The sequence below is a fragment of the Chinchilla lanigera genome, unplaced genomic scaffold, assembly GCF_000276665.1.
Source record: "Chinchilla lanigera isolate Chin_1 unplaced genomic scaffold, ChiLan1.0 scaffold00014, whole genome shotgun sequence".
NCBI lineage: Eukaryota > Metazoa > Chordata > Mammalia > Rodentia > Chinchillidae > Chinchilla > Chinchilla lanigera.
In genome coordinates, this window is record NW_004955415.1 from 25,501,796 (window position 1) to 25,521,752 (window position 19,957).

The following is a 19,957-nucleotide window of genomic DNA, read 5'->3' on the forward strand; positions in this document are numbered from 1 at the left end:
AAATGTTGTATGTCTGTTAATGTTTCCCTCCTTTTATCTTTAAAATAAAAAAAATAAAATAAAATAAAAGCCTGCCCCATGGCCACATGAGGCTTTGGGGGGACACCCAGACACAAACCATAACACTCACAATTAAGATGAGCCTAAAAAAATCTATAGTATTTCCTTTAAATGAAAAGGTGAAAGTTCCTGACTTAAGTGTCTTAGTTATTCCTTGTTGCTGGGACAAAATACCTCAAACACAGATTATGGAGGAAAGGTTTATTTTAGCTCATAGTCTGTAGAGGTTTCCATCCACAGTCAGATGGCTCCAAGCCATGGCTGCACTGCAGAGGGGCATGGCAGAGGAGAAACAGTCCATGGCAGGGCAGACAGGAGGCAACACCCTTTCTTCTGCCTTCCCTTTTATTCTATCCAGGCTACAAATCTATTGGTTGGTGCCACGCATACCCAGGGTACGGCTTCTTTCTTCAGTAAATCTATCACCTACAACTATGGTAAACCAATCCATGAACTAATCCAGTTATCACACTTATAATCCAGTATCACATACTCATGATCCAGTCACTTCCTCCAAACTCCATCTCTGCGCTCATGAGACTTTGGGGGGACATTTAGACATAAGCCATAAGAAAAGAAAAAACTTGTATGCTGAGTGTGCTAAGATTTACAGAACAATATTTGGAGGGTATGAGAGATGGAGGAGGGGGAAGACAGCAGGAGAGTGTGTGCGAATACATCCTTATACTTTTACTACAGAGTATTGTAATCATTTTACTTTAGTGTATTGTTATTTATCTCTAATTGATAAATCAAACTTCATCATAGGTGTGGCTTGTGTAGGAAAACACGGCATATTTAGGCTCAGTACTTCTGGTGCTTTCAAGAATCCCCTGGGGGACTTGGAACATATCCCCTGAGGATAATGGGGGACGACTGGCAGTTGCTGACATAGAAGTTTTTATAGTCACACCTAAACTCATCTTCCAGAAGTTACAAAGACCATCATCTTTTTTTGTACTGGCTTCCTGGGCTCCAACAAATGAATTCCTGAAAAATAAAAAGAGGAGCTGGTGCTGACCTGTTGTCTAAATAGAACAGGGAGAGGAGGAAAAGAGAGGCAGGAACTGCTGCTTCATTCTGAACATAGTAATAATATAGCAAAAACCCTTAGAACAGTGTAGAAGCCCAGGAGGAAAAAAGGCCCAGGTTTTCTCCAGAAGTACAAAGCAATTGCCTCATTTGTCTTAGAACAGAACAGCAAAAGCAATGCTGTTTAGGTTTCATTTCTGAATTGTGAATTAATTAAAACTGCCTAAACAGCTTACAAAATGAACAATTTACCAAGATCAAAAAAGCAACTGGTCAAATAATTATGCCTACAGGACCAGAGAGAACAAACAAAAAAAGCAAGCAAGCAAGCAAGCAAGCAAGCAAACCTTTCCCATGGTATTTCAAAGTCCTGCTGCCTTAGAAGTAGTATTTCTAACAAATTTGGAATCTATGAGTGGATATGAGAGGCTCAGAGTGGGGTGATTCTGAATCATTGTTGATGTATATACTCTTGTCCCCCCACACCAACAGCTTTAGTTTCTTATGCTAAACAGAAAATTTCAAATAAAATCAGCACTATTATCCAGACCTTTTCATTTCCTCTCAAGTACTTTATATTTGCACATTTTCATTTTTATTGCCTCATTTTTCCAATCTAGCAGATAGTGTGGACTTGATTTTCATGGAAGTACTGTCAGGAACAATCTGCAGGTGGAAAGACTCATCTTTGATTTCCTTTGTAAGACCTGACAAAGGAAATAGAGCATCCTATATTTCAAAAAATTAAAGTCCCTCAAGTTCTATAGGCTTCACAACAATTAAATTCTAAAGGGACTCAAGTAAGAATTTCTGACTTATATAAAATGTTCAAGGTACCTGGCATTCAGTAATGAGGGAAAAATAATTTTCTGTCTATAAGATTTCATTTTCATAAAGAACAAGCACTGTGATTTCCCCTTATAATTTGTATGGAGAGCATCTTAGGTTGAAAAATTTGACTGTAACAAAAACAATTTTCCACAAATTTTCCATGAAAATGGGCATGGTGCAGTACAAAGGCTTTATATGTTCCCCTCCCCATTCCAAAAGTATCACAAAACACCACAAAAGTAATAAAAGAGAAAAGGAAAAATTTGTCTGCAAAGCAGGAAATGGCCATAGCTCCATTCACTGGTCAAGAAGTACCTGGAGCAAGCTCCACGCAGAAGGGACAAAATGAGGGAAGATGACAGGCTGCCCAAAACTCCCTTTCCAGATATCATCGCCCATCCTGGGCCTCTGGTATCAAAGCCATTCACCAAAGTAATCATCCAAACTCTCAGGCATCCCAACCACACTAGGACAAAAGAATCTGAATCTGGGGAAAACAAAAAGGTTAGGGATAGGAGCACCCAAGGGCACAGCAGGCAGAGAAGCCTAGGCTCCTACAGTCAGAGGAGACAGGGCCAAAGGGCTGCCCTGAGGCTTTATTGGCCATTGCCAGTGACCCCACCATCCTCACAAAAGCCAAGGAACAGGAGAATGAATCAAAGTAAAGGGAAATAATGGATGGAAAAAATTCCAGAAAACTTCTAAGCAACACTGGGTATGTCTCAGGTTGCCACCTTCCTCTTCCCTAGTATCCACCCCTCCTCGCGTCCATGACACAAGGGTGTTTTCCCACAAAAATTAGTTCACTTGACTTCAGGAGGAGAGAAAACCAGTAGGAACTAAAACCGGAACTATGTATAAAAATGGTGGGGTGAGATGATACTGAATGAAATGTAAGCAGAAGGTAGATATGGAACATATACTCCAGAAGAATTGGCCAAAGTGACCAGGATGAGTTCAGGGAAGTACCTGTTCAGAGTCACACAGCAGCTACAATGGGTCTTAAAAAGATCCAAAGAAGCCAGTGATATACAGCTTGAAAGAAGAAAAGAAAAGCGGGTAGAGAGAAAGGAGAAGTGAACCGTCTCTGAGAGAAATGGCTAGACCTAGATCTGGGAATACATAAGACGAGCCTGAAAAAGCTATAGTGCCAGAAGGAAAGTGCTTAAACCAAACAGTGATGGAGGAGGTGTCTCAGAGAAACATAGGCATGGGCTGAAACAGCTCCAGACAGCCAGTGAGGGTGATGGGCTTTATTGTGAACAACAAAATAAGTTAAAAAAAATTGGCATATCATCAAAAATAACTGTGTAAATGATTAAACAAATAAAATTTAAAAACCAGGGAAGACAAAGAAATTCAGACACAGAATTCTTTGAGAAGCAGAGCTGACCTCCCTGCTCCCAAAACATGTGCCACACACAGTGACTTTCTTCTTCAGAGCAAAGCACAGGAGATGGGGGCTACCGGAAAGGAGTGTCAGCCAGGTGATCAAGGTCAGTACCAACAGGTAGTCATCCTGTCATCCCTAGAGCACAGAACGCTGATACATTATGATGATGTCATGATGCTGGGGGCTTCACCTCTGTTGTCTTCCTCTCCACAACCCATCTCCCTCACTGGCTACTCACGAGAAAACATCAGACAAATCTCAACTGGTGACATTCTGTACACTACCTGGCCAGTCTTTCTCCAAAATGTCAAGGTCATTACACAGAAAAAAATTAAATATAGGATACTGTCACAGCAAGGAGGAGGCAAAGGAGACACTAGGGGCAATGCAGTCTGGTGTCCTGTATGGGATTCTGGAACAGAAAAAGGATGTTTTGCAAAAACTAAGGAAATCTGGGCAGGGGATATGGCTCAGCGGCACAGTGCCTGTCTGGCAAATGTGAGGCCCTGAATTTAATTCCCAGTTTAAAAAAAAATTCCTAAGGAAACCTGAATAAAATATAGTCAATAATAATGTACCAATACTGTTTCATTATTATGGCAAACGTACTTTTCTTATGGTAACATGTTCATAATAAGCAAAGCTGACTAAGGTATATGACATTTGTGTACTAACTTCACCTTTTTTCTCTCTATAATCTCAAACTACTATAACATGGGGCTTCTGGTCTCTGGTAACATATATTAGGAACTTGAAAATTATCACTCCTATACTCACATATGAAAAAAGCTAAACAAAACTATAAACCAACAGCTCTTCCTAGATTCAGCAGAGAGGTGAGGTCAAGGGCAGGATACTGGAAAAACAGATGGTAGATAGACAGAGTCACAACTTACCTGGCCCAGAAGCCAGAGCCAAGATTGGTAGGAATTGTAGGTGGCTCAGGACAGCCTTGTGTGAGTGCTAACAATGCCTGAAGTGACTGGTCTTAGAGGTGGGTCTCAACACTTAGAAGGGACAGAAATCCCTGTAGCACCTTGCAAGGGGAGAAAGAGGCAATAGTTCTAAAATATTCCCATAGCGCTGTTCTCCTCACAAGGCTTGCCCTTGAGGGAAACTGTTACACCACAGTCTCCTCACATGGGGTTTTACCAGAGCATAACTGATAGGGGGAAGTGAGAAGCCCAACACAGGCTCACTGAAAGACATAGCCCTAAGAGTAGTGGAGTAGACTTCTCCTCCTACCAATCTCAGTCTGTATCACTGCTATCATTGTGAGTAAAAGAACTAAAGCATGAGGTCCCACAAAAGGGGCCTCCATGGAAGCCCAAGACCACAATGGAGACATGGACAAGCAGAGAGGGAGTTTAGCATCTGACACCGAAGTGACAAGAAATAAACACTGCCCTGATATAGTCTAGTTAGATAAAGAAAACTTCACACTAAAGGCCAGCCTATGTTGATTTCTTTGCCCAACATGCTAGGATTTCCAACGTCTTACCATTACCAGGCAAAGAGATAAACTGAAATGAACCTAAAATTTAAAAAAAAAAATAGTAAAAATCAGTACCACTGTACCTCCCCTACCCACTTAAAAAATGAGCAAGCAGAACACAAAGAATTGGAAGAAATAAAAATACTGCAATGAAAGTACTAGTAGAAGGAATAAAATTAGATGAAGACAATAAAAATACACATTAGCATATAGTATTATGCAGCTGGGAAAATAACACAAAATGAAATGTCTGTGAACCAAGAAGTTTCTACCTAATTGTTATGGCTTAGGTTCTAGAGTGTCCCCCAAATGCCTCATGTGTTCAGAGGCACAACTTTGGGAGGGTGATTGGGTCCCAGGGGTATGGTCTCATAAGTGGATTCCACAGAAGCCTGCATTCTTAGGAGGTGGGGCAGGTCGGAAGAAATGGTCAGTAGGGGTGTGAGGCGGCAGGTTGGATCTCCTCCCTTCACTCACTGCATCCAGGCTGCCATGAAGGGGCAGCTCTCCTCTGCCAGACCCTTCAGAGCTTGGAGCTGGCTGACCAGCATCCTCTAAATGCCGTAAGATGAAGTAGACTCTCCTCCTTTACATTGTAGGTGTCAGGTATTTTGTCTCAACAACAAGGAAAATGACTAAGATACTACCCAAGGTGTCTCTGGAGTACATAAGCCACATAAAGGCAAACAAACTGAGACAAAAAACATTTAGGTATCTCTTTCAAAAACATACTGGGTGACTAGAAACCCCCAACCAAGAGACAACACAATATAAAGATCTCAGGAATGAGAAAGCTGTAATAAAGTAAATATTGACTCCACCTGAACTCATACTCATAACGTATAAAAGAATATAAGTGCTACATATCTTGACAATGTAAAATAATAACACATTTTAAAACTGGGAAAGAGAACATTTTATCTCTGCTGGGAGAATCAACTGATAATGTAATACACCATCTGAAAACCAGTGACTTCAACATTTTAATGTTTTTATAATTTCTTCCTTAAAGTCGTGTATTTTAGAGGACTTACATCTTATGGTAGAGAACCTTTAATTTGAAGTTTAGCCATTTCTTCAATTTATGTCATTTTCTTTCATTTGTGTTAAATTCAAGTAAAATTGAATTTAATATTGGTACTTAAATAGCATTCTAGAAAGAAAGTAATGTTTTAAAGTTATTTCTTTCCTTTTCCCTATCCTCTTATTTTAATTCCTTTATATCAATCTACATATCCACCCTTTTATTCGTACTCATTCATTTAGATACTTAAAGTAATGTTCATTAGATGGCATCATTAATTATATTTAGAGAACAAATCTGTTGCTTTCTTCTTGTATTTCCTTGTATTATGCGTAGCTTTTATTTAAAAAGTATGCATCACTTTTATAGAAGCAGTAAAAAATGGTTATTCTTTTTACAAATTTAATGGAACAGCCAAATTAACACCATATGTCTTTTTATTTTAATAACCTGCGATTTGAGGCAATCAGATTTCAAGTCTCAGCTCAGTAAATACCTGATTGTATAGTGTTGAGCAATGCCTAAAGCCACTGCAGGTCCTAATTTCATCATCTGTTAAAGTGAAAGGACAGAACTAAGATGTTTAAGTTTCTTGTGCTCTGAAATTCTGTAACTCAGTTCTGGTGATTAAAATCTCTCTATGTGGAGTTACAAGTAGCACTTTAGACACCATGGAAATATTTTACATTTACCTTGGCTCTCCTGTATCACTCTTGAGGAGTGTATCTTACTTCCTGTAAAATCTTCATGGTGTTCTCATTTGAAGGGAGGCTCAGACATGCAAAGGGAAGATGGAGCCTAATGTAATAATAATGAAACCTGGTACTTTTCAGAGGTTCCAGGACAGAAAAGGGATTGGCATAAACGGGGATGCAGTATTCATGAGAAAATCCTCAAAATGGCATCTTTTCCTGCTATGGCCATTATCCTCAGAGCAGCAGTGCGAAATGATGTGGAAACATTTGAGCTCTTATGGGAAAACTGTATATTAAAGTAAAAAATGATGACTGAGGTCAAATAAATTGTATATTTGTGGAAGATATGATGGATCCAGAGGGTGCAAGAAGAATTTTTAACAACAGCCCTATGGCCTACTTTGCATAATTATGAAATTTGATTATGCAGACTAAAACACAGGAAACAAATGAGTATTAAAATGGCACATTTTTTGGTTCAAGAGGAACATAAAGACAAGCTTGTTCTACAATTCAGTAAATAAAACATATTCTATAGACAAAAGAACTGAAATAAAAGCCATTAGAAAAATGAAATCCATAATTTTGAGGTCTATTGATTTTCCATGAAATTTATCTTCCTTTTCCTCAGTATGTGTGGAATGTAAAAACCAAAGTAATAAGCTTTATTTTGGACGTTCAACCAACAGACCTGTAAGTTTTAGGCTGCAAATAGACTTGAATGAAGAATCATCAACGAAGTAAAATACTTAACAGTTACTTAAAACTAGCACAGCCATTTTCTGTGCATCCCAGGTTTGGTAAAAAGAGACACTGAGTATCCATTTATCAATCTCCCAAGTTAGCTAGCTACCTGTATATGCATACATATTAGAAATGCTCTCAGCATTCTCTCTTGATATTGTGACATTTCTTAATGATCCCAGACAAAGTAAAGTTTTAGTCTATAAGCTGATTTTTCTGTCTGATTCCCAAGGAACTGACACAGTTCAATTTTCTTCTAAGAGTCACAGAGCTTGAATCCTGACATTAATGTTTATTATAATAAGGTAGGTCAGCCAGTCTGCTGCCATCAAAAAGACAAATTAAATGTAATGGAAAAGTCTGCTTTAATTAAAAACGTTTCACTCTTCACCAAGTTCACTTTTAAGGTTAGCCAGACCCCGTACTAAGTCCAGGTGGTCTTGGAGGCAAAAGACAGCATTAGGTTTTGATAAATTCCATCATTACTACTTTGGATATAAATAATGACAGCTTAAAACAGACAAAAAATTAAAATGAGTAATAAAAAACCTTGCTTATCGTTATGATTTCTAACAAGTATGCAGCTAAAACTGGATTTTAAATCAGTGAAAGCAAACTGAAAATCAATGCAGTTGTGGAGTTTCTACTCATATAAGGAAAATATCTGACTTGTGTTAACACTCAATAAAAGTGTACTTTATCGCCATTCCTTTATTGCCATTTTCTTTACTGTGGTGATACTTGACTACCAAACTACAGTAGTTCTCAATTTTTTAAAGGGTAGAGAGAAAAAAAGTAATGTAGCACTCTAATGGGTCAAATCAGCTATACCCGGTCTTTTGTAAGTAAATGAACCTACATATAGTTCTCTGAAACATCTGCACCTTGCAGGTTTGTGGCTGTAAATTTCAGCTACTCCCAGCTAGAAATGCAAATAATGAAAACTCATCAAAAGCCTGCCATAATTCTCACAGCTGACTAGATGGAAGCTTTCATGACTACTCAAAATTAACAGCAGCTCCCAAAGCCTTATAAGAACAGCTGTCATGGAGAAATACACTCACAGACAAATGAGCAATTCTCTTACAAGCTTGATTTGTAGGGGTAGAAAGCAGTGACTCTTTGGGACAACCTGGATGGCTTAAGGCACAATGAGCTATCTTCAGACCTTGATAGGGTAACTTAAACTCATGCCACACCAAACTCATGAGCACTTGCTCTGTGCCTAGCCTGGTTCTGGGCAAGGCAGAGACTCTCATGACATCCCCTGAATGAAGGAGCAAGGCACATTTCTTTGTTGATAGTCCATGTGCAGCAGCAACAAATATAACTGGAACATATCACTAACAGATGCTGCTGTCCGCTTGTCACTGAAGTAATCAACTTGGAATCACTGGAGGCATAAAATCACACTCGGAAATGTAGTTAGGGCTGCATCAACTTCTAGTTGTATGTGGTACAAAGACCGCAGCCTTTTCAAATAAAGTGTCTTTCTTCCCAAAGCCAGTGTCAATTTCATTCCGCCATGAGCCAGTGGAAACAGATCTAAGAATATTCATGTATGCGGCAACAGTTTTTGAAAGAAATACATCCAGATCTCTGAATATTAAATATTGCATTTTCACGAGTAAATATACAGTAGAATTAATTCAACTGCTTATATTTTCCATCTCTTACTCCAATGCTAATTTTCTCTTTCAGGGACTGAGATATGCCAGGAACTTGTCATTGTAATGACATTCAACAGAAGGAACACAATTTCTGGTTGTCTAGTTAGCATCCACAAGGACATGCTATATAACAGATTTTTATAAGGAAAAGATTTTCCTCATCTTTGGCCCCATCTAGAGCATTCTGGAAATTTTCTCTTCCTAAGTGAACACAGTCATAGACAGGGAGGCTTCGACAAAGAACAGGAGACCAGGAATCAGGAGGCATGAACCCTATCCATTCCTATGTTTCAGCGTGACCTTGAATAAAATTCTCTCCGGGTATTTGGTACATCATTTCTAAAAGGAAAACCTAAGGTGGGTGTGGTGCTACATGCCTGTAATCTCAGCACTTGTGAGACTGATGCAGAGGATCATGAGACTGAGGCCAGTAGCAAGTATGGGATAGTGAGACCTACTTAATCAAAAAAATGCAAAACTGGACTACTCAGTTAAGGGCTCTGCAGTGTAGGCATTTCACACTGTGCAAAAAGTCCCAAGTCCATTGCAAGTCCCAAGCTTGCTTCCTGCTCTTTGGACAGGAGGGTGTGAAGAAGTCCACATCTTAGTGATCAAAGAGACAAGATTTTTTCATTTTTCAGGTCTGAACTAGCCTGTCATTAAAGTTTCCAAGATCCAAGATTATCTGAAACTGGATATCACATTTTAGATTTAGTGATCTATACTAAAGAAAAATCAACTAATGTTCCCAAGATGGATGTGAAAGAAAGGGCAGGCAGTATCCTACTAAGTGGTCCAAACAGCTTCAGTTGGGGGTTGCTTTTCCCCAGCTACCTACTACCGAGATCCCATATCAGACCTACTGGATCAGAATTTCCTAGTTGAGGGCTTGAGTTCATATATTTTGGAAATGCTTCCTGAGTAATTCAGATATTCTTTGTTCCACCCACGAACCTTGATTTAAACACTGTTCATCTACCAACTGGAGAGACTGGTGTAAAATAAACCACACAGTGAGGTACCTGGGCCTCTGAGAACTTACCAGGTCAGAAAACTGACAGCCTTCTCTAATGACTTGCATAGCTGCTTGCTGTTTACAAATTCAAGAAGGCTGAGGGCGTGGTGCAAAGGAATTTATCTAAAGCTCACTGGATGCTCTCTGTGGCCACGGTTGGCAGTGCTATCATTTTGGTAGTGAGTAGATTTGCAATTTTTATATTAAATATGAAGATGGTTTAAAAACTACTCAGAATGCATTTCCATTCCATGGTGGGTGGTGAATAGCTGTTCCAGACAAATATGAGGCCAACAGCTAGTTTCTTGTCTTTCTTTGGTGCTACTTTAGGGAAATTACTTGGAAAATAAAGCAGGTAAAAAATGGTTCTATCAGCACAAACCAAAAGTCCACACACAAATGAAATAATTGCTGCTTTCTTCCCTCCCACTGCTATTCACTGGACAGTCAGAGATGCCATGGTGAGACAGAACATTTGCTCTTATACAGTAATCATTTTTTCCTCAAAAGCCCTCAGCACTCAACTTTGCAGGGAGAAGGGAGCCCCCCAGGGCATCTGGTTGAGGCTGATCTTGTTTGACACCGGAGGACTCTCGTGACCCGTAGATTTCTTTTGTGAACTGTGATGACTTAGTTATGATGCAGACATGCAGTGTGCCCTGTTCCCTGGAACTTCTCCTCTCATCAGGCACAAGCACTAAGGGTTCCATGGCACTGGCTTTCACTGCACATTTTCATGTCACTGTTCATTCTTTCATCTGCAGGCAGAACAACACACCTTGCTTCAGAACCCCTTCCAGCCAAGAGCACTATAAAGAAGGTCCTCAGTGTTCAGTTCCAGTGTTCGATCATGTTTATTATGAAATGCTTCTCCTGAGAGGGTCAGTACTTGTCATAGTCTGTTTCTGCTGCTAAAGCAAAATACCTTAGTCTGTGTGATTTCTGAACAACAGAAACTTGCTCACAGTTTTAGAGGCTGAGAGGTCCAAGATCAAAGTGAAGCAGATTCTGTGTCTGGTGAGCGCCGTTCCTCACAGATGGTGTCTTCGTGTTCTCACATGGTGGCAGGGTGGGGCTAAGCTCCTTCAAGCCTGGCCCTCAGGGATCCACCCTGGGAAACCTCCTAAAGGCTGCAACTTGATACTAACAACTGAGGATTGAACTTCACATGCGAATTTTGGAGGACCACAAACATTCAATTCATGGCAGTTCCTGTGAGGCTCTAGCACTTGGAAGGAAGAACTCCTCACTACATCTACTAAAATAAAGTTCTTTACGAAACTAGACAATTCTGGGCACCTCTGATCTCCTAGAAACAGCAGCTCTTTGTGTACCTCTTTCTGGCCTCATGTCATACTACTTTATTAAACACATTCAGAAGCCTCTACAAGCAGTTACCCTGTGAAGAGGGCTGATGACACTACGTCTTTACTATACATTCTGAAAAAGAGATAAGGGATATGGTGTCAAAAGCTTTGCTCTTCAGCTTCTTCATGAGCTGTGCTTCTGTAGAAGGACTATCAAGCAGGGGTCTGGATCCACTAGTAAATTTAAGACATCTATAGTAAATCTACCTCCTCCACAGAAGCAAGACACTTAGCAGGGCTTTGGTCATGAGAAAATGAATTGATTGATATTTAGCAAGCTTACACAGATTTTAATAGAGTAAAAAAGTGCCTGCTTTCCATACAGAAATGATTTGAATGTTAAAATTTCAAAGACATGCTCTCTGGCAGATGCTGTACAATCCCTCATAGCTGCTTTTAGTAACACAATGCGTCTGAGGCTCTCACAATCTTTTACAAACTAGCTGTGGCATTACCATTTTACAGATGTGGAATCCGAAAACACAGGGCTTTCTGTAATTGGGATTCCACACAAGGTCAGTGAAGGGAGGGGAGAATGACAACCAAAAGGAGCTATTATCTTGCACGATAGTTGTCAGTAAATCAAGAGGACAAGTTAATTCAAAGCAAAAGGGGAAACCTATCTGGAAAACGGAAGAAACTGCTAGAATGAAAGACAATGAATAAATAAAAATAAACAATTTGAAAAATCCCAAATAACAACAGCAGTCTAGAATGCCACCTGTTCCTACGATGTCTCTGAGAAGCTAAGGGCACTCAACTCACATGTGACCTGAGACCTTGGGCAGTGTATTGGTTCATCAGCAGTATTCGCCAAGTTTTCCCTTTCTCTTCAAAAAATTCATACTGTCACCATACAACTAAAGTTTTCTGCTCTCACCCTGCCACTCCATATAGTTTTTCGAACCCACTGGCTTCTTGTCTTTTCAACTCATTAGTTCATTTTGCTTGTAATAACCCCAAGCTCCTGTTTTCTTCAGAGATATCCATCTAGTGATCAATAGCTGCCTGCTCTTTTAATTGGCTCACCAGCCACGTACAGAGAAAGCACGCTGCAGGGTCTTCAGCTGACCAGCACATCCTTCTCCTTCAGGAGACCTTGTAGTAAATCATCAACCCTGGGACAGTGAGCAAACAGCTAAGCAGACTTTAGCAGGGGATGGATAAGGCATTCTCACAATCTTCTCCCAGCAGGGACGGTCCCTGAGGCACTCAACCTACCTACTTTCTCTTTATTCTTTTTTCATCTTGGGTTTTCCTAATTGTATCAATCCCACTATCCCCAGCCCCATTCATATCAAATGTGGATTAGGAATTTAGGTTAAACCAGACTGAGAGCCTTCAAAAGGCTAACATGTTACTAAAGACATTTGAACAATTATCAAATTTCCTCACAGAGAAAGTTTTACACGGGGATCAGAAGACATGCAGATATTCAAGAATGTTCAGAAAAGCAGTCACAGAACTTTGGGCAAGTACCCAAATGTGCATCAGCAGGATCCTGGACCCTGGAAAGGGGGTATGCCATTCTTGTTATGAGCCAGCACCAGTCATGGTAAAGTAAAAGGCCACACACACGCCCACACCCTGTTGATAAAGTGCTTCAGGACAGCTATTTGCTGAGTTTTACATCAGGCTTCTCCAGGTGAGATGACAGGTAGCTCTGCATGCCTCCCTCTGCTTGGGACTATGGCAGTTCTACCTACAGAGCTGGTACAAGAGATCCTGTCTCCCTGCAGCATGGAGTTCTTGAACTGGCCTGTGTGGGTCTCATCTCTATGCACCCAAGCTATGACCTGGGAGACGTGAGACAAAGGACCAGCTTCAGGACAGCTGTTTGGACTGCTGCAGAAGATTGGAGGGGGAGGGCTCGCCAAGCCTCTGTCCTGCCAGCCAGCAGTGGTTCCTGTTGTACATCCTTTCCACGGACCCCAATGATGAATATGGCCTGTGGGAGCCATGTGTCTGCATGTACAGTTAGACTGAAGAAGACCTCCTGGTAGGCATTGCAATGGATATCTCTGAGGGCTAGAGTAAGACAAACTTTCCGTCTCTCTCTCTACACACACACTTTTAATGTCAAACTTTTATCATGAACATATAATCTATTCTTTGGGAAAAAAGAGTACTGAAAGAAAAAAATCTCTCAAAGGAAACTGTCACATCAAACTACTTTGGAGTATATCCCCCTGGAGAACGTGGCTAGACTCCAAGTGGAAATGTGAAGGAACAAGATATAATTTCAGACAAAGTTCCAAAACATTACAGGCTATGACTAAATGCGAAGTTTTAAGGTGATAAAAGTTTCTCTACGTTGGCAAGCACATTACAGATTCTCAATATTCTGAGTTCCACTGTGCTCTTCTGTTTTTCAAACTGATGTAAAATTTGGAGGTTTGTAAAACTAGATAAATTTAATACACACAGTTTAAAACTTATCATCAAGCATTCTGTTACCCTTGCAATGATGAGAATTAGTTTTCTACTTCCACAGAAACAATAAGCTCAATCTGGCAAAGGAGGCTGGGAAATAAAAGAGGCTCCCACTTGGCTTAGAAACAGGCGGCCATGAGAGGAAGTTCCCATCACCCTTCCGTATCAGTCTGCGGGCTTTCCTGAAGAAGTTATCTCTTTAACAAGTCAAGTGATTTCTAGGATGTGTTCAGGCCAAATAGACCATTTGCAGGGAGACGATTACTTCAAGACTAACATTATAGACAGAGACGATAGGAATATGGGCACTAAAGACAGCAATAATACTTGACAAACACCTAATAAACATGTCGATCTCGAGTCCCAACATACACTTCTCAGCTCTGAAGCTGAGCTGCACAAGAGAAAATCCAAGTTTACGGAGAAGTACACAGCTGGTATTCAACTTGATATTTGCTTCTTCTCAAAAAATGTTAAATGAATAAGGTTATTCTTGGACTGAAATAAGATTCACCTACATTTAGATGACATGTGGCTTTGTCTTTAGAGACTTTTTAAAAATCCAAAGTCGGTACTATTAATGCTGTAGAAATACGGCATGGAGTGAAACTGCCTGGTTTTCTACACTGGCTTTTCTTCATCCCTTGTGTGACCCAAGACAAGCTGTTCTTGGCCCCGCTACACAGCTGGTAACCGTGCCTGTGCTCACAGCACCATCTGCAGGAGACCCCAGGAGATGCAGAGGATAGCACCAGGCCCATGGCATGTGCTCAGCTCATCGGGGGGAAATGTCAGAGCGCAGTAACTGAAGGATACCTGGCATCAGCCCAGCCTCCTTGGGGTTTGTGACCAGCACAGTTTCCCTTCTGACATGCAGGGATTATTTTAGGAGGCTTCCATGTAGCTATAAATCACTGCTCACATTATCTCTTTGACACGCAGGTGCCCATGGGTCTTAGGGTTTTCTGTCATAACTCAGGTTTTTAAGATAAAAGTAATTATTAGTCACAAAGTTGCAGCCAACATGGAAAGGGAATGTCCCCTCTCAGTTACCACTTCAATCTTGAGTCTGTCTTCAGGAAAGGGGCCCCTGTGGGCAGAAATCATAAATATAATGGTCTGGACACTGAAGCTCAACTACAAATTGAAGCAGGAATAAAAGGAATTTTCTCACTTACCGTTGATCTAAACAATGATTTTTCTTTCTAAGAGAAGGTTCATAATATCCCTTGCCTGTAAACTGTAGGCTTATAGCCTTCATTTTTCTTGATATTTCCAATGGGCTGTTTAGGAGCATTTAAAAATTTAATGTCCGAGTACTCTGGATTCTACACTGGCTGCAACTTTGTGACTAATAATTACTTTTATCTTAAAAACCTGAGTTATGACAGAGCTCTCTACCACCCCAACAATCCATTCTCGATAGAGCCATTAAAATGGCCCTTTAAAAGGGTAGAGTAGATCGCTTGGTCACCTTAACACTGTCCGGTGGCTCCCCATACACTATGAATACAGTTCAGGGTCCACACCCAGCCCAGCCCTCTGCCCTCCTTCCTACTGCTCTTCCAAGTTTTGCTCTCGGAACACAACACACTTGGTCCCACGCTGGGCCTCAGCATTTGCAGTTACCTCAGTGTGCACCTCTCATTTTCATGTCCTGCTCTAGCTCAGCAATCAGGTCCAAGCTCAAACCTCCTCCCTTAGAAGGGCCTAGCCAGCCTGCACCACTGAAAGCAGCCCGGCACCCAGCTCTTACGCCACACAATCAGTGCCCTGCGTGGTTCGCTCTAGGGCACTTCACATTATCTCACGCTGCCTTATTTTTATTGTTGACTCTTTGTACCTCAGGAGAGAACAGAATGCAGTTGTCTTGTTCACAGCTGTACTAATCGTGCAGCATTGCTCAATACACATTTGCAAAGGGAAAAATGAATTCGGCTTGATCATTTTCACTTGGAGATCACTTAATTTTCTAAAACATGCTCACAATCAACACTTTTAATCCTTGATAAGATTTTTACATATCTCATAACCTTTGTTTATTAATTTTTCCCATTACCAGGCAACCACTCTGATTTACAAGTTCAAATAAGTATTAATTGCAGGTAAGGTTTTTTTTTGGGGGGGGCAAGTCTCACTAGGTAGTTCAGGTTGCCCTTGAACTATGTAACCCAGGTTGGTTTCAGACTCATGGTGATCTTTCTGCCTCAGCCTCCCATGTGCTGGGATACAGCACAGCACTTGGGAGCCACCAGTCTTGGCAACTGGAGGTAAGTTTTCTTCTAACATAAAAGACTGCTTCCGTTGTATTTGTTCGAAGTTTTCTTTAAAAATACTGATGTTGTAGTGCTTCTTCCTAAACCCTTCTATGTATTTCTTAGCTCATGTTTAACCAGAATGCTCTCTTGTCAGAGAGCTATCTATCTCATTAGTCTTTCTTGATAGTTTTCCACCAAAGGCATGCAACATACTTAAAATGGCATGCTTACTCTTAACATATGTTATAATGCTTCTTTACAATTAGTCTTTTGCTACATATGCAGTTAAGACATACATAAGAAACTTTTATTCTCTCTACTATCTTACTGGAATCTAAAATAAAAAACATACCTAGATGGAATGAGTTAAACTAATACAGGAACAGATAAGAAGAACTTGTAATCAAGGACTAAATTATATGTGTATGTATGTATAAAGCTTGCAGCCTATTTTTCAAATAAATTGCTTTTCCATCTATTATGCTGGGAATTCAGGGATGTTAATACAATATGCAAAATCTATACATTATTAAAGAACTGATGTACTAACTTATAACAAAGTGGCTAATGAGCTTCAAAGCTCACTTTGAAAATAAGCTGTTCTGTGCATTTAATTTGTATATACTACGTCCACTTTTTATTGTCTGTATTTAGGACATGGAGGGTAAACTACAGAAACAAACTTAACTCAAATTTGATGTCGTACTTTCTGGAACTCATGTCTCCCTGGAACACTGACTATAACATACCTGGAGCTTCTTCAATTTTCCGAGTACTAGTATGAAAGCTGAATGATGGAATTTCAGAGCCAGCTTAATTCTGTCTGGACACAAGGTTCTTCTACATGTCAAAGAGCCATTCTATTTATAAAAATGTATTTCTCTTTTTACTGTACACAGATTAGAAAGGGCAGACGCCACAGTGATGTCAATAAAACATTCGTTTGTTTAGTGCTAATCAATTAAGGACAAAATTCTGACTAAATTATTTTTTAGGATGTCAAAAGGAAGTATAAATATCATGCTGAAAAGTAGTACTTAGTGAAAGTGGACAGTGACAGCTGAACGATTTGCAGTCCATTCAAACCACAGTTCTCAAAGTGCTAGACTGACCCACAGTATCCTTCAGCTGAAGTGAAATCACCACCATCAGCACTTGGACAGTATCCATCCACTCTAGGAGCCCTTTTCCTTCCTGAAAGTCATTCTAAAAGCCAGTGTTTGTCCAAAAAGGAAAAGATGACTAACCCAGCAATAGACCTTGACTATGAAATAGGTCGTCCTGCTAGACAGTTCCCTGTTGCCCTCTATCCCCCTTCCATGGCTGCTGGCAAACTTACGACTTGAGTTCTCATTAAGCAGTGTCTAAACATAAATGTGTCTTCTAAGAGAAAAAAAGAAGAGCCATACTAAGGAATCTTTCACTATTTCACTTTAATAGGTCTTAGAGTGGAAAAGTTGTAAATTGATAAAATATTTATGTAAAATTCATCATAAAATTTATGAAATAAATGAAGATTATTTACTATTATTTCCAAAATCTTGAGTTGACAAAAGCTTTAAATTCTCTAGAAGAGAAATGAAATAAAGGAAAAAATTAAAGTGTTATCTTTGATAATAAATGAATTAAAAAGCTGATACAAGCTAATACTGAGAAAGGGGGAGAGAGGACACTGCTAATGCAATCTGCTCATTTACCTTATAAAATGAATGCTCTTAATTAGAGATAATGATTTCATAACTTACCTCTGCATACTTTAACTTCAATGTTTTATGCATTTCTCGAAAACGACTGTAACGCCTGAATACAGTCCACGTCTCATCTAGGACAGTAATCTATTAACCAGGAAAGCAAAAATGAATCAACATTAGAGGAAAAAGTAACGAAAATTTTAAAATACAATTTAAAAAATTAAATTGAAAGTGATTTGCATGTAAAATCTCTGCAGAATTGAAAACAATTAGCTACATAAATATGGCTTACAGTAACTGTACTCTATGAAATGTGTACTGTTGGCTCCCAAATCTTCTCAAAAGCAGTATGTGCCCTTGTAAAGTGAGAGGCAGATGGTCACCTCTGAAACAGAGATAAAAAGTGTCCCTAAACTCTCCATCCGGACTGCAGAAAGGAAATCCCGCAGGATGGCCTTTCCGGTAGGGTGGTGTGCCCACACGGGGTGTGGCGTGTAGGTCAGCAGAGGCCACCGGAGTGGACAGGAGAGGAAAAAATAAGTAGGGGGAATCAGAGAAAAAAGGAAGAGGGGGAAGAGGGAGGATAAAGAGAAGAGAAAGTGGGAAACAATCATACCGCACTCCATGAATATTAGTATAATATGCAGACAGTATAATCCAGGGGGCCAAAAGCTCCATAGCCATCAGCTGATCACAGTGAGACAGCGAGGATGGAGACATAGCAGCCTACACAACTGCACCGAAGCACAGGCTCCTGGCTCAGGAGCTCCTGGCTCCAATTCCCTCCTTTCTTCTGAGCCCCTGATCTGCGGACCCAACTTGGAAACAGGATTGTTTGGATGTCACTCCGAACTTCCCATTGAATTTGTGTAAAACCATGGTACTTGATGCATTCTCCCATCTAACAGCCCACGGTATTTTCACCACCACCAACCAGGCCACACAGGCCAGCGATGCCAAAGCCATCCCTCAGCTCCCTTCTCTTAGCATATGCAGTCCAAGTAGCCATGGGTCTGGCTCCTTTTGCTCCCCAGGAGCTCCACCCTCCATCCTTGCCTTCCCCATCCTCTTATTCTAGGCCATTAGGTCTTACATGGATTTTTCAGAACTCACTCAGTTATCCAAGTCTGCATCTATCCTTTCCCCCAATCTTTTTTCTGTACAACTGTCAGGGGGCTTTTTTAATGCTTACATCTGATCATTCCACCCTACTCCTGGAGGACCTCTAGAAGCTTCACTTTGATCCTGGGAAAAGGCCACCCATTTTTAACCTGGCCCTCACTGCTTGCAGGAGCCTCACCTTGGGGCCCAGTCCCTCGGATGTCTCCATTCTTCTGCACGCCCTAAGCACACATCCTCCTACCCCACCGCCTTTTCATGGGCTATGCTGCTCTATGGGAAATCTTAACCTGCAACTGGAGAAACGCTCAGGTAAACACAATAGTTCAGCCTGATCCTCTGGCTTGTAGGGAAAGAACAGCAACAGTGGGAAAACCCTTGGCTGGCAGCTTCATGGGGGGCATCTTGTGGATCACTCAATTCCCAAAGCTGCAAGTGAGCTACTTTGAAGTTATATAAGGATGCACACTTTTTATTTTCATCCTTCTCATTCCATATTCATTTCTTTCATTAACTTTTTAATTGTGACAGTTTTCTTAGGAGCTTCCTTTAAAAATATTTCCGTAACAAAAAAGGAGCATATTTACAGAAAATCATTAAATGACCAGCAGTGCAAGGGCTCTGCAGCTGCAGTCAGTTTTCAAGGCAAAAGCTGAGGGATCCTGTCCAGTGCCCCTCATCAGACCCTGTGGAGGCACACTGAGCAAGGCTAGTGCAATCCAGAGGCCAGCTGCTTTGGGGCCAGCACACGACAGTGCCCAGCCTTAGTGGGATGCTCACTAGGTGCCTGAGAAAGACCTGGAAGGGGCACGGGGCTGCTGCCAGGAAGGCCCAGAAAGTTAAGGAAACCACACTGGTGACCTGGGGCAGACAGATGCACATCACAGGTGGGGCAGCTCTCTCAGGACAGCACTGCACAGAAAAGCCCCACCAGAAGCCAAGGCTTCCTGTGCCATCCAGATTCTGATTCCTGGGGCTATCGTCCCTTCTCCTGAACTCTTTCCAAGGTGCCTCATGGGCTCATGGTCAATCAGCAGCAAAATACCTTAGATCCTCAGCCCCTGCAAGGAACAGCCCCTTCACCTGTGCTCGAAGGTAAAACAGGCTTCCCCAGTGGCCCTCACAGTGAG

At 40.9% G+C, this 19,957-nt stretch overlaps 1 protein-coding gene across 3 annotated transcripts in view; it reads right to left on the reverse strand.

Annotated features, from left to right (window-relative positions):
- Kif16b (kinesin family member 16B) overlaps positions 1–19,957 on the reverse strand; it is a 290,964-nt gene that overhangs the window by 52,062 nt on the left and 218,945 nt on the right. For all 3 annotated transcript variants that reach the window (XM_013512331.1, XM_005380898.2, XM_013512330.1), the window contains one exon: positions 17,763–17,852. In XM_013512331.1, coding sequence (XP_013367785.1) covers positions 17,763–17,852 — 90 coding nt within the window. The remainder of the gene's footprint in view (positions 1–17,762; positions 17,853–19,957) is intronic.